This window comes from Seriola lalandi, unplaced genomic scaffold (assembly GCF_002814215.2).
Source record: "Seriola lalandi dorsalis isolate HSWRI2012SDOR001 ecotype SW California unplaced genomic scaffold, Sedor1 jcf7180002054800, whole genome shotgun sequence".
Lineage (NCBI taxonomy): Eukaryota > Metazoa > Chordata > Actinopteri > Carangiformes > Carangidae > Seriola > Seriola lalandi.
Window position 1 is genome coordinate 94,428 of NW_019525353.1, and position 16,287 is coordinate 110,714.

The window sequence follows — 16,287 nt, forward strand, 5'->3', positions numbered from 1 at the left end:
GTTTCTCGTTGTTCGTCTACAGATGTCCAGATGTCACCAGAGGTTTCTATCAGCTGTAGATAATCAATTCCATCAACCGACCAGAATTAAAAATGAACTCTTGATGGTTGGGTGGTGAACGTGCTCTACATGTCTACACTAAAAAACACACCCTGGTCTCTGTGATGTTAACGCTTGTGTTGGGAGCTTTGCAATTTAATATTAAAGTGTGTTCTGAGTTTTAAAAATGAAAACCCTGAAGTCCAACTGAAAACCAGAAACACATGTTGTTCATAAATGTACGACTTGTCTCATCTGTCCTGAAAACTGCTGATTAGACACATCACATGATCACATGGACACAGGAAGGACTGACACTAAAGCATTTCACAAACAGATGACAACAAGATCATCTCTGAAAACTAAAAAACATAAATCTTTAATCATTTTATCAAATAAATACAGAGGCACAAAGGTCCCAAAAGACAATGTTTTTTTTTTCTTCTTAAGCTAATATTCTGTGCGCAAAAGATAAAAAAAAAACAAAAAAAAAAACGTATCTTTCAGGACCTTTGGGCTTCCATAAATTAAAGATGAATGTAACAAAGAAAGAAAAAAATGTTTATGGAAAAAACTGAGATCTATGATTATTAAAACAATATTTGTTTTTATGGCTAAATAGGTAAACACATGGTCTAAATAGTAGAATTTAAAATAGTTATTTTTATATTTAACAGACCACCTTATAAAACAAGTAAAAGATGAGTGAAGTTGAGCTCTTTGTTATGGAGGATCAAACCTGACTAAATAAAAAAGAACGGTGAAGTGATTAAAAAATAAGAATGAAAAATTGATAATTTAATCAACACTAACAGGATAAAGTGAAGCAAACACGGCTGCAGCCAAAATATGAACAAACATCATCCTGACGAGTCTCTGTGAAGTTGGTCCTGAAGGTGGCGCCAGAGGACAGATCATAGATTTATTCAGGCTTCATCCTGGACATTTCACAACATTAGATTTTGAACTTTATTTTTTTGTGTGTGCACTTGTTTTATTTTATGTAAATGTTGTCCTGATGGCAGCACTGGAAGAAAGGTCAGGGGTCATCAGAATAATCAGGATTTAACCACCTGGTGTCATGGAAAATAAATGTGGAATTATTGGATTTCACATTTATTGGACATTTAATTTTCACCTTGGGATTTCTATTTAATTCTCCTTCAGCAGGATTCTCCTTCATGGGTGTGATTTATTGATTCTTTTTTTAATTTTCTTTCTCCATTTATGCTTTTTTTAAGTTCAATTTTACATTTATGTGACCATTTGATTTATTCATGCACTTATTTATTTATTTACTAATAAGTCAGGTTTGGTCCTCCATACTTGGTGGCTGCTGTTTACAGGCTGGATATTATTCCATCATCACTGATATTTGACTTTACCTGCAGTGTAACGTCTTACTGTTTAAGGCACAGATCCTTCTTTAGTGACGCTAGCGAGCTCTGCTTCGATTCTCTTTTTATTTCCGTGTCGATTGTCACCGCTAGACTCAGAGCGAGCTCTCCGCCGCCAGCCATCGAGGACTGCCATTCTCTTTTTTACTCCTCTCCAATTCTTCCCCCTCCCCCCTCCTCCACATAACTACTGATGCCTTTGCCCCCCAACCTATCGCTTTAAAAGTACACAGTATGTCGAGTTTGACTCACCTGAGGAGACAGAGAAAAGAGCGAGGGTGCCATTGGGACAACACGAGAAGAAATAAAGTGATGTTTCGGGGTAAGCACAGTTTAGGAATAGTCCTTTACCTCTGTTCTCTCACTGAGTTTCTGTTCCTCCTCTTCCTTTTTCCTTCTGTTCAGACATTTTCCTCCCTTTTTTTTTCCTCCGTTGTGTGTCTGTGTTTTGTGTGCTTGATGACTCCATCTCTCTTTTGTGTTCCCTGTTTCTTTTTTGCATCTCCAATGGTAATTCTTTTCTCCTTCAGAAATCAAAAGCTCAATCTGTCAGTTGTCCAGCCTCAGACTGTTGTAGACTAGTGATGATACAGTATGTGCAGTGCTCGTGCTGGTGACTTTGTGTCCTTTTAAAGTGCTTCTTTTGTGGGGGAGAATATTGTCATCACCATTTTTCCAGCTAGAGGGATGCTAGTCTGACCAATCTGGCAACCCACACAGCTAACAGTCTCTTAGCTCAACTGTCCTGTTAACTTTTGCTTAGCTTCTATCTAGTATCTAATAGCTGTAACTGTAGACAGGGTGCCAGATTTACACCAACACTCCCTCAGCTTCTCTCCCCAGGCTCCTCCCCTCATGATCTTTGACCAATCAGCTGAGGGCTTTAGATGTGCGAGAGCACCATCAGCTCTCACCCGTCTAACGTCCGGTCAGGGAGGGGAAAGAGTGGGGGCAGGAAGTCAAATCAGAGTGTTGGGATGTAGCCATAGGAAAACATAGCATTGATTTTTACAAACGTGTGTTTCCACTGATTAATCTCCCCTCCCTCCCTCTCTCTGATTGGTCTGTTTGCAGTTGGAGGACGACAGACACCAACCGCGACCCAATCAGCTGAGGAGGCTGGCCTCCTACGTCTTCTCCTCCTCCACCCTGGAGACGGAGCAGTATCCCCACGGAGCAGGCAGCTTCATTCAGAGGAGCCGCTCCGCCGAGAGCAGCCCTGCCCACGTCACCGCCACCACCAACTCGGCCCGGCGGCGGCACGCCGGCACCCTGCCGACGCCCGGCAGCCCGCGGAGCAGACACTCGTACCTGAACGTGTCGAGGACGCATCTGCAGCAGATGTTAGCCAAGCTCATCAACAAGAACAGCAGCTGAGAGAACTGAGAGACGGACTCAGTCATGTGACCTACATACATGTGAAATACACTGATGCACCACACACATCAAACACACACACACACACACACACACACACACACACACACACACACACACACACACACACACACACATATGCAGAGTTGGTCAAACCATTTTTGTGGCCCAGGGCAGAATTGGTTCCCCTAACCCACTCACTCCACTGTACTCACCACACAGTGTAGCTCACCCACTGAGCAACTGTAATTTGTTACGGGCAGCAATTAACTAATTATTTTATTATTGATTAATCTGATAAACTTTGAAATTCATTTGATTAATAAAGGTTAAAAATGGTTCAAATTATGGAGGACCAGGGATGTCACAGGAAAAGTAATAAAGCATTTCTTCAATTTCATATTTTAATAGACTTTGATAATAGGAATTCTAAAAACAATTTATAATGAACAATGAATCCATCAATAAATGCTTCAGAGCAGTAACAGCATAAAACACTCATTAAATAAACCATTTATAAATACATTTATTAAGCCATGAATAAATAATAGAATTTGAAAAGCATTTTAGAAATGGGAATACGTATCTGGATTCCCTCTTCAAAAAGTATTTATTGATGGATTAATAGTTAATTTGTAAATTCTTTTTACAATTCCTATTTTTAATATTTATTAAAACATTAAATTAAGGAAATGCTTTATTACTTTTCCTGTGAGATCCCTGGTCCTCCGTAATAAAGATTCACAATTCACTTCCTGATTTTGTTGAACTGCCCATAAAAACTAAAATCATTTGATAATTTTAATGCCTTTAATTTAAAAATGTCACACGTTAGCATTATTTTACCATTTATACAAATATATTAAACAAAAAGTAAAGAAATACTCCATTTCATATTTGTAATTTACTGCTTTTGGGTCCCTTCAGTTCCCTTCAGCCCGACCTCTGCATATAAAACGCAAACACACAAACATACATGTAAAACAGACTTAACGGACCCAACACACTGAGAGCCAGATAATAAACACACCAAGCCATAATACTGGCACACAGCAGCGCTATCAGCTGTGCTGGTAAGATTGACACACACACACACACACACACACACACACACACACACACACACACACACACACACATACACATACACAAACACACACACACACACGTAGCTCTACCAACTACAAGCAGAGGAACAGAAGAAGAGGATTAAAGTGCTGACGACGGGAAAATATTTTCCATGCAATAAACTCAAAAAAAAAAAAAAAAGCCTCTCTGCAAACCTGATTTGCACACGCCACAGAGCAAACTGCTGGAAATAATGTGAAACTGAGTATTTCCTTCTTGTTTCTGTGAAGAAGAAGAAGAACAAGAAGTAGAAGAAGAAGAAGAGGAAGACGCAGGAAGTGGAACAGAGTGGGGCTGCTAACAGACTGTTAAGCTTTACTGTATTCGTGCATTTATTTATTTTTGATTTTTTTTTTCCCGCCTTTCCTGCTAAAATGGAGGAGCGATCGTCGAGGAATGCAGGTCGTCCCGGCGATCGAGTTTTTGCACCGAGACCTCGGAGTCGGCGTTCCCCCCTCCGATCATCATCGCCCACAGAGCAATACACCGACACCGCTTCACACCGCGTCTTCACCGACACAAAACCAGTGATCCGAACGCCTCGCTCCGACTCTCGCCTCATTAAATGTCGTGTGTAAAAAGAGAAAGTGTGAGTGTGAGTGCGGAAAGGTTTGTCTGAAGGTGTGATAACCGATCGATCACTTTGATCTCTAATCGCAGCCTTTATGACAAAAAAACTGTTACTGTGCTGGGTCTCTGAGTAGAAGTACGGTGGCCCACAAGTGCAAATATATAAGAAAAAAAAATTAACAAAAAAAGAAAACACAGCAACATTTTTTAGAAAATGAAATTACACAGTGGTATTTCATAAAACGACAAAATAATAATTTCACTAAATAAATTCACAACTGCAAAATGTGACAGTAGAGCAGAAACAAATTAAAGGACATCACAATATCAATTTTATATAAATGATTCAAAAAGATATTAAAAAAACATTAGACAGAAAACAAACTAACAATATAGACTACACAACATTCAACCCTAGAAATTAACACAACAAAGGCACATTTTTGCAAAAACAAGTTAAGAACGTTAAAAGAAAAAACCTGAAACTTCTTCCACAACTTCTGACAACATTTTTTTTTTGCTGAATGTAGCAAATGTTAAATCTCCGTAAATAAATTCTGATTTATTTCATGGAAAGTTTTATGAAATGTTTTTTATTTTGCTAAGGCAACAATGAAAATGACCGTTTGGTCACGGTTATCAAGTAGTAAACTCCTGGTCACTTTCTCCAGGTACACTCACTGTTTTATTTTGCTGCCATATGATAAGGAGGTGAACATTAGTGTTAGCCCGGAGACAGAACTGTGTCGTTGCATTAATCTCACCCTGTAGAGCAGCAGATAATCTTGTATACGGAAGGTTATTGTGCATTTTATGACGAAACTTTCTCCAGTGTTTCTGTAAACCATGAAGTTTATTTTCAGACATGGAGAACATTTCAGACGTGACCACTGGGACAGGGCGGAGCCTCCAGGAGTAATGAGTGTGGTGCGGACCAAACTAGCATGCTAGCTTGTGATTAGAATGTTTGCTAATGTGCTAGCTAGTCATGTGATTCCATAGAACACACAGCAGAAGTTGTCAATGTTGTTAACAAGCTATAGCTACCTTACTACCTGTAAATGGGGGGTTTGCAGTCCCCCTTGCAAAACTGGTGCTCTAAGCAAAATTATTTTACAAGGTCACAGCAGCAAATAAACATTTTTATTAGAACAAAGATTTACATGATTGTAATGGAAAAATGACCTTTCAAGGTCACCAGAGGTCAAATACAAACTACCTCCACGTCTGAAATAAAACCTTGTAGATTATCTGCTGAAACTTTCATGCTCTAGTCATAAAATGCACAATTGTTTAGTTTATCTGCGTAACTACTGATTTTTTGTGACTCTTTTAAATCTGACTGCAAACGGAGGCAGAGCTCTAAGTGTGGGAGGGAGGGAGACGTCGTACAGTATTACTGGCTGTTGTTTGGTACAGAATAATATAGTTACACAAAATAAGAGATCTTTTTTTCTGGTCCTCGTGTCAGTTTGTCGAGTGATTGTTTGAGCCGCTGTCGTTCTTCCTAATGATTATTTTAGATCTTCATCTGGAGATTATGACTCAGTATTTTCATTATTTTAAGATGATGACCGTCGGTCTGACATTAAATTTGGTTCAGGTGTCCATGATGCTCCTGCTGAGATTTGAGGCTTTGAGGGAAATATTTCAGCAGTTACTGGAGAGATTGTGATGACACTTTAGTGATCGTGTGACTTTTCCTCTAGCGCCATCATCAGGTCAATGTTTTGATTTGTCCAGTACCTAAATACAAAACTAAAGACATCCCCATCAGCCTCAGCTGTACTCTGTGTTTACTGCTAATTAGCACATGTTTTCATGCGCACACGGGACTAAGACTGTGAACATGGTAAACATTATACCTGCTAAACTTGTTAGCATGTTAGCATTCTCATTGTGAACATGTTAGAATGCTGACGTTAGCATTAAGCTTATAGTGGCGCACTGTCTAAGTATGGCTGTAGACTCCTAATCTCCCTGTTATCCTGAGATCAGGATTTAATCATCAGGTTATCAATGAACAGTTTAGCATTGATCAGGAGTTAAATGTGTCTTCATCATGTTTATCTGTACTTCCTGTTTGTTTCATTTTAGAGACAGAAAAGGAGAACTGAGGATAAAGAAAGGAGGCCGTCTCAACATAATGAAATAATTAAGTCATAATCTCAAGATAACAAGCTCAAAAAACACTCGGAAACCACAGCTGGTCGATGCTACGGCAGGTTGTCATGGCGATTTAATGTCTTACTGTCAATCCTGCATCTTTCGGTGTCGGGTTGTTGTGTTTGAGTTAAATCCAGGTCTTCCAGAGGACAAGGTTGATCCTGTTGCATTCACGAGCACTACCTGTAAAAAAAAAAAAAAAAATGCAAAGAATAAGATTTGTCTTACGTTGTATTTTTGTCGCTGTAGATACTGTGAGGTAATCGCTGAAGATTCTCGCCTTTAAGGTCCATCAGATCGTAGGTTTTGGGTTGTCTTGGTTTGGGTTTGATGGTCTAATGAAGGCGGTCTGATGCATCATCTACTGCTCTTTCCGTCCTCCAGGGAGTAGTTTTGTATGTTTTTGTAAATGGCAGTGAGTGTGACCAGATAAACTCTGAGCTTTGTTGGGTATTCAAATCCATTTTGCGGCGGTCTCTGGTGAGGTTTTCCTGGTTCGGACATCACGTCATGTGTTTGGATCAAAGTCTTATTTCCATTGTGCTTCCTCTTCCATCACTAGTTTCCGACCGCTGGACTTTACTGTTGCACTTTATCACTGAGTCGACCGGAGGGGGGGTTCAGGCCGGGCCGAGGGTCTCGATATATGGATGCAAAACACAGATGCAATAAGTGAAATGTCGGATGTTATAGCAAAAAAAAAAGAAAAAAAGAGAGAGACTTATTTAAATTGAGGTTCTGTTGGTTTGCATGGTCTCAAATCTTATCATCAGGCTTCAATTCCTTTGAGAATCAACCTGCAGGGACTTGAACTCACCACCAAGGAAAACCAACCAACACCAGAAAACATGATGATAATAAAGATGTGAGGGGTTATCTTCAAGTCTCTGCAAGGTGATTGTCATGCAAATGAACTGGAACCAATGGCTGCCTGAAAGAAAGAAAATCAATGTGATGGACGAGCGGGAGCTGAGAGTAATTAATGGGATAATATAAACAAAAACCACCACTTTAATCACATAATGGCTCCAGTTAGAGCAGAGTGCAGGATTTCTCATTTCACAGCGCTAATCGCCACTTTCTCCATTTCACAAGCAATGAAACAGAATAAAAGTTTACGGTCAGAACCAGTTATATCATAAGGGCACGCATAGTAAATGTAGCCAGAGTCTGTTTCAGTGTCGTGTCATCCAATGGAAAACAAAGCTGGCCGTTGTTGTGTATTTTGTTGGTTTTAGTAAAAGTTCGTCACTGTGTCTAAATAATTTGAAAAAGCGAGTTTCCTGGTAGATACGACGTCAAAAGAAAAATTGTGGGAGAGCGTGAGCAACCACCGTCCAACAGTCAGGAGTAAACACCGTCAAATCAGGAACTTACATTCATTGACCAAGCTGTGAAAATCTGCATTTTATGGTGTTTGGGTTTTTTGGTTTTTAGGGACGTCCTAATATTGATCCGAAAACAAGAGGAAGAAAAGCACCCGCTTACCCGACCTTAGTTTACTTGCTTTGTTTCGCTCAATTCCTGAATGCCTTTCATGATTGTGTTCTTTGATCCCATAGACGGAATCCCTTTGATAACTAATGTAATGACTTACCTTTTGGTTCACTGAGCCCCCCTGGTGAGGCCGCCTCCCACTTTGAAAACCGTTGCTTTAGACATAAAAGATTTTCCACTACAAATACTGATATTGAAGAATAGTGGAAAAACAACATCAATAGCTTGTTGAAATGTTTCAGCAGGATTTCAAAGGTCCCTCTCTCATTGGCTATCATCACTGTCTATGTACTTTTGGTTCATTAGTCCAGTGGTTCCCAACCTTTTCCACCTCATGTCCCACTTGAAAATCAAAAGTATTGGCGGCCCACATCCAACCCAATAACAGTATGGAGGCTGAATGTTGCTTCTCAGAGCACTTTTTATTTTAACAATAACGATCGAACATGAACTGGAAGCTCAATTTTACTTTATTGTTTAATTGAGGAGAGATCACTTGTCGTATCCATTAATAATTCTAATTCCTGTTGCTTACCAGCCATCCATTGTGATACTCCAGTTGTTGCTATTGATGATGTTTTCAACGTTTAGCGCGCAATCAGACTGAGATAGTAAACACGATGTGGTCCGGCCGGCGACAACAGAAAAGTTCTTATCATTGGCCTATCACAGTGAAAATCCTTAATACAAGAAAAGATCATTTCTTTTTAAAACTTTTAATAACATTATTTATATAATTTTTCTATAAGTACACCTTTTCGCCAAAATTGTACTTTTTTGCAAATGATTTGTCTGCCCACTTGCAATACATCCACGGCCCACCAGGGGGCCCCGGCCCACAGGTTGGGAACCACTGCATTCGTCCATTTGGAAAACATACAACTAAATGAAAACAATAGCCAACAAAACAAATAGCAGGAAAAACAGTGAGTGTTTTAAACCAAAACTGATAAGACATTCAGACTCTCTCATCATATTGCATCTAAAGATCTTTACAGCAGTTTTAACTGGTAAATTTCTCCAGTACAACAATCTGTTATTCTTTGAATGAGACGTTTTGTCCTAAAGAAACAAAAGAAAAATCAGTGCTTGTTCCGTCCTGAGCGATGGTTGGTTGGTAGTCTCCACTGTGTTATTATATGATCAATGAGCCGTTGTTCTGGTTGAGTGTTGAGTTGTAAAACCCTGTTTAATATTTGAACACTGCTACCATCATACCAAAGCAGCTGTGTGTGGTTAAATTTTTGAATGTCATTCGAACAACTTTCTTTAGAGTCCGAGCTGTGTCTCCTCAACGCGTTCAACAAATGCTTTTCCAAAATCTCGCCACATGAGACTAGCTAAGACGGCCATTTTGTGCAATGAAAGCCAAACTGTTGCTTTCTAAATGTGTTAAAGGGCTACATTAACTAAATATGCACCACTTGCTGTTTTCATTGAGCTTCAATTTGAGGCATTAGCGTTAGCTCAGCCTGAGCAGGAGATGTCCGTTAGCGCTGAGGCTCGTCACAGCTCCAGCCTGACAAGGATACGACCTGAGTTTGTTTTCATGCTGCTTCATGCTGATTTCAGGACATCCTGCCCGTTTTATATATTTAGCTTAGCATTAGAGTACAACCACTTAGAGAATGTATGAAGTGGATCAGCTGCTATCTCTGAACTTTATTTTGCACGCCTGCAAAATGATTCACCTACCGTACAAGATTGTCACTGATACATGTTTTGTCCTGTGTCACCATGAACGCAGTGCCACATTCAGTTAAAAACAGGCAGTAGAAAGCTCAGTGTGCTTATTCTGCTGAGTTTAAAAAAAACAAAAAAAAACAAAACAATCTGCAGCATTAACGACGGTATGCCGTACCAAGAGACTGTTTACCGACTGTCGCCACTCTTTGCATGAGATCTACTGTTTGTACGACACGCACCTCTGACTGTAAAATGACTAAAAACAGCACTGTACTGTACTTACAACAAAAACAGTGAATATACACCTCTGACTGAAAAAAACGTCTGTGATGTTTTTTGTAAATAATTCACACCGTTACGAGAGGGGATACTCACGGATCAGAGCTGTCGAGTCCGTCGCTGACTTTAAAATGTCAAGAAGTAGCAGGAGCCTTTTTTCTTTTTTTTAGTCCTGATAGTTACAGAATCCATCAACCTTCATCACGTCTCTTACTCTGCTGCGCTGATGTGTGAACTTTTACACCTAGTGTTTTGTTAGTGGAGGAGGTCATGATGCATGATGCTGTTAAACATAGTAGAATTCTTTTAACTACTTTTGCGTCTCATTTTTGCTGTTTTGGACATAATCCCCATCAGTCTGATGAAATTTGATGAACAGCTCTGCACCAACAAAACAAATGTGAACTTAAAGCAGGTTTGCAGGTCAATGGACCATTAAAAAGGCATTTGTCATGGTATATAGGAATTACAGCCAAAACAATAAAAGGAAGACCCGATGCTTCAAACCTTTACTTGTGTAGAACAAGTCGTAAATTACTTATAAGGCTAGCAGCACACTCCAAACAAAAGGTGCTGTCCACTGTAAATATTCAGCAAATTAATGCTGGACTTAAAAGCAGTTTGCAGGTCAATGGACCATTGCAAAGGCATTTGTCATGGTATATAGGAATTGTGGCCAAAACAACAAAGATAAGACCTGATGCTTAAAACCTTTTACTTGTGTCGAGCAAGTTGCAAAATACCTACGAGGCTAGCAGCACACTCCAAACAAAAGGTGCTCTCAAAGGCTTTTCAATTGCTTCTCGATATGGTGCTGTGAGCATGTTTCTATAGTGACTCTTGACTATTCATTTAATGAAGTGCAAAATCTCAACGAATGAACACATGGCCAAAAATACGGCAGTCCACTGCGTTGCTTACCTTTTTGGCTGTAAGAAAATAAGATTTTGTTTGGAGTGTCGCGTTAGTCGAACTGCTGCTACTCATGTTGTTCAAACTGAAAAATATACTGTATATGTTTCTTTGATTTAAGCAGGAATATATTAAACCTACAACTATAACTTGTAAAGGGATTTTACAGAAAAGCTAAGAAATGTTTTCCAGTTCTGCTGATTAGAAATCCCTGATATGTAGAAGTGCAGTATTTAAATGTGATGATAAACAGTAGCACACTGCTCTGGGGTCAAACCAGAAATTAGGCTACTTCTCTTAGCCCCTGAAAAAAAAAAGTTTTTATTAACAGAATGATTATGTTTCCGTCACATCAACAATACTGCGAATTTGAAGCCTTTGTCTTTAGATTTTAATTTACCCCACAGAGGGTAAGTGAAGATTTACCAGAAACTGTCCCATAAAACATTTATACCTCATGAATCACACACTAGAATTATACTTTTTTTGTTATATTTAATATAACTAAAAATAAGTATTATGCTTCTCCCCCAACATACATTTTATTGCATATTTGATATCGCTGAACTTTATGAAATAACAGGGTGATATTGTACAGATAAGGTACAGACATTGTGTCTTTAGAGGTGTCCATGTTAGCTTCGTTTAGACTGTATTCCACATTCACTAGTTTGTAAATCAGATCTGTATGGAACGCATCATCAGTCAAAAACCGTCACATAAAATCACTCGTGTCACTAATAGTTGATTCACAAAGGGACGTTCAGACATTTTAGGAAATCCTTTCTAGTTGTTTTTCCTCAGAGAAGATGGACATCAGGTTCATGTCTGTGTGTCCGGTCCAGAGCTCAAACCAAACACCCCACTAACCCAACAGCTGCTACCGTCACCACAATGTCTCATTTTACATTTCTGTTTCTACAATAAACGACATGCAACGTGAGAATTGGACAGAGTTGTTTGTTTAAATTTAGCTAGGCTAGTATTTTTTTACCTGCGACTAGTCTATCTATTCATTTTCTTACATGTTGCCCTTGCTTCCAGTCTTTATGCTAAGCTATGCTAAACACTTCCTGGACTTATGTCTATGCTAGTTAAAGCGTTTTCATCGGACTCTGGGGACAACACAAAAAAACAAGAGAATTTCATGAAGTGTCTGAATGTTCCTTTAAAGTTTTTTGCAATAAAGCAGATAGTCGAGGTAAAGAGGATTGAAGAGCTCACAGTGTTAGTTCAGTGTGATGATCCGTGAGTGTCTTTCACGTGTATAATACATGTAAGCGTTTTTTTTCTATCACTATATGATTGTACAGTACTGCTTGTATAATTTACAGGTAAAGCATGTATTTTAAACTTTTTGTAAATCCAAATGATTACTGTGTACATATATACAGAAATGTAGAAAGTAATTAGGTTTGCAGTTAATCTCTAATAGCATGATAATTAGCGGGGTTTAGTATGTACAGGCTGTATGTTAAATCTTTACGAAGGGAAACACTTGAAAATCACCTGATATCAGACTGCGTGCTGTCTAAGGATAAACTCTGCAATGCATTTTTTTGTGCCTTTTATATCAATGTATGTAATCTAGACAATCTTGAAAAGCTTGTGTACAACCAAAATGACATTAAAATGGTTTTGGGGGCAAATACATCAGTTCCTGTTGTCGTTCTTACTGGGAGGGACTGTTAGTATTAGCTTCTTCACACTTTTTCTTTTTTGTCATAATACAATTACAATCACTAAGCCTTTAAAAAAAATTGGTGGTACTGCTATAAGTTGATGAATCCTTGCCATCATTCACCATTCATTGTTCTGGCAGTGGTGGTTTTCAGTTGGTCAGTGCTTGTCCTGTTTATGCATTGTGTTAGCAAATACCTTCAGTAAACTCCTATGATGTTTATTGCTGTCTTGTCTTGAGTTGAATCACTGGTAATAAAAAGTGTTGTTAAACTGTTTCCAGGTGTTGTCACCCACGGAGCAGAGCACCCAGTCGCCACCCTCCCCAGACTACCGTACAAAGGGCCAGAGTGACGAGAAGGAGCACTTCCACATCCTTCCTCAGCTGCAGGCCAAGAGGGCTGACTTCCTCACCGTCATGCTGACCGGTACCTTGCCTCAGCGGAGGAGTTTCGCCACGCCGGAGGAAGAAGTCCCGGAACCTCCGGGGCCAAAGGATGACGACGTCACAAAGAGTGAGTCCAACAGTGAGGCCAGTCAGAAAAGCACTGAACGTAGCCAGGAGGCGGCACCTTCAACACTCATGGCCGAGGACCAGAGAGCACAGCGGGAGCACGCCTCAGCTGCTGATGCAGACCCCGATTTGGAGGACGCATCCAAAACCCTCGTCCTCTTCTCACCCGGAGACACTCGCAAGTCTCCCTCTGGTGGTGATCATGCGCTAGAGGTTGAGTTGGCCACACCCTCTGCCCCCACTTCCCGTAATGACCGCCTCCTGGGCGCGGAGGCAATTCAGCCTGAAACTTCTGAGACTGGCCGTTTGTCCCCGGCTCTCAGGTCGGACCTGAGGCCTTCCACTCCCATTGCTCCTGCATCACCGCCCTTCACCAAAGTTGAGCGCACTTTCATCCATATTGCAGAGACATCACACCTCAATGTCATGTCTTCCAACGGTCACTCTGCCAAGGAAAGTGACCGGGAAGTCTTTGCCATCATGAAGGATTCAGCTGGTGAGGATGACACCCATGAGCAAGGGGGGCCACCAGTGGGACCACCAGTGACAGAAGAGTCTCTGGAGGTGCCAGACCAAACTGCACCAGTTGACAAACAACAAACCAAAACTGACAATGGTCCGTCAACTGTACCAGCCCAGTCTTTGGAGCCTGTCCCGGAAACAATGTCACCGGTTCATGGTTATAAAGATCTGTCACAGGAACCTCAGAAACAGCCATCGTCCAGTGAAGAAGCGGCCAAGCTTCAAACAACTGGGCCAGAACTACCGGCTGCCATAAAGCCCAAAATCAGAAGCCGAATCCCTGTACTCATTTCTGAAGAGGACTCAGGCTCGGAGCAGTCCTCCTCCCTCTCGGCTCGGGCCCGGCTTCAGCAGCGGGCCAGGCAGCTGGACTTGGCCCGTATGTTGGTCCAGAAGCAACAGGGTCGCTGGATGAGGAGGAGGATGCTGTCTGGGACGTCGTCATCGTTGTCCTCTGGGGACGAAGAGCGTCGCAGGGCTTCGGAAACTCTGTCCACCACCGGCTCTGAGGAGGACACACATACCTCGGACGAGTCCAAGAGGAGCTCACGTCTCAAAACGACTGAAGAGCAAGGTTCCAAGGAGTGCAGGAGCAGGATCCCCAGGCCCGTCACCCCAGTAAAGAGGCCTTCAGGGGGGCTAGCTGCCACTGCTCCTTCTCCTCTTTCCTTGCCAGAATCAAGCCCTCCCAAAGGAGCACCATCCTTCTCTAACGGGTATGATTCTGTTTTCTCCCTTTTTAGTGTATTGAGGTTTTCATTTCAAAAAAGTTTGATTAAATATTTTTTTAGAAAATTTAAAGTGATAACAAGCTCAGTTTACTCTTCTGTCCACAGGAATCAGAAAATCGGACTAAGCACTCTCAGCACCCAACGGAAATCCAAACCTGTCTCACCCAGGTCCTCCTCTTCATGTCCCCGACCCTCTACTGTCCCTGCCCCATCCGGCAGCCCTCGAATGCCCCTGCGAGTCCTGTTTGGTACCCGACGCAGCCTTAGCTCCACCCACTGCAGGACTGACAGCCCCTCCCCTCAGAGAGTATGTCCGTCCCGGCAGCCCCTCTCGGTTCGAGCCCCAACCGTCCCTATGCTACCGCCCAGGACTACAACAACCATGCGGCGCAGCGCCTCACAGGAAGCCACCGCCCAGTCCTCTTCTGGCACCATGCCCACTAGGACCAGGCCAAAACCAGCTGGCGCGACTAAGGGGAAACCGAATGCCAGGGAGAAGTCGGTGCCCGCTAGATAATACAAAGAGACTCATCACTGAGACATGTTTGTGTATAATCAGTCTTCGGACAAGCTACGCCTCAAAGGTTCTCACCTGATTCCATATTAGACTGTGATGTTACAATGACCTCTTCAATTCATTTAATGTATACGGACTTCTTATTTTTTCCAAGGACAGCTTACTGAACTATCTTCATGGGCTTCCAGTAATCTTGACTGACTGTTGTACAAGAGCGTTGCTGCCATGGTGCTATGGATACATCTGCTGCTCCCTGGTCAATCCCCGATTTAACTGGTTTCTGAAGCTGAGAATCATGGCCTCCAACAAGTCCAGTTTCAGAGACACTCACCTTACACAGTACTCCCAGCTTGTCCACAGCTATACTACTCTTCTATCGACAGTACCCTGCTTGGTTCACATTGCATGGTGAAGTATATCACAAATACATTGAATCTGTAGAGGGAAAACAACGTGTACAAAAATCTGTACCTGAATTATTTGATATAGTTCTCCCCTTCCTATTGGACAAAAAATAAGATCAATTTGGACTGGTTTGAATGCCCGAACAATGTTAAAATGGCAAGAGATTCCAAACTATATCCTGTACTCATTATAGTCTTGGATAAAGAGAAAAGTTGGATGTGAACACAAAATAAATCGCTCGGCCTCGCCTCCTCCTCATGGTGTGACAATGGGCATGCTTTAATCATTCTATTTTCTGGGTGTTTTTATTTTGTTTATGCTCTGAATTGTATATAATAGAATCATTTCCCATAAAGACATCTTTATTTTTTATCTTGCCAAGCAAAGTGTAAATTTCAAGTCTTTAACCTTCTGTTCCAATGTGTTGGCACTACGCCTGTTTTTTAACGCATGAGAAAAACAGGGTTAACCATGAGAGGAAGTTACACCTGCTTGGATTCTGCTGACAGTGCAAAAGGTCTGCTGGTTGTTGGAGCCCATGTTGTGTTTGTAAGGGGTCGATGGGCGCTGAGCTGTGAAGTAAAGTCTTGATCATGTGGAAGGGTGTCTTGTCTTTATTGTGTCACTGGTTTTCCAGTAAACCCAAGGACCTGACGTGATCTGGCTCCAGACTTTCCGCAATGACTCAGGTCTGTCTAAGCACAAGTCCAAGTAGGACCCAAGACAACAAGTAAGTCAAGTACCTTATTGTCAAGTTTTTCTACTGCTACTTGACCCTTCTACTCCACTACTATTCATCTCTTAAAGAAATCAGTGTGTAGTTGTGTCTCCTTGTCATAGATGTCTCTGAGTTGTGAACAGTTTCAC

General features: G+C 41.2%; 1 protein-coding gene across 4 annotated transcripts in view; it reads left to right on the plus strand.

Annotated features, from left to right (window-relative positions):
* Positions 1–16,021, plus strand: part of ttbk1a (tau tubulin kinase 1a) — a 53,178-nt gene extending 37,157 nt beyond the window's left edge. For all 4 annotated transcript variants that reach the window (XM_023426019.2, XM_023426021.2, XM_023426020.2 and 1 more), the window contains exons 15-16: positions 13,015–14,483; positions 14,604–16,021. In XM_023426019.2, coding sequence (XP_023281787.1) covers positions 13,015–14,483; positions 14,604–15,015 — 1,881 coding nt within the window. In that variant the 3' untranslated portion in view covers positions 15,016–16,021. The remainder of the gene's footprint in view (positions 1–13,014; positions 14,484–14,603) is intronic.
* The last annotated feature ends 266 nt before the right edge of the window (positions 16,022–16,287 follow it).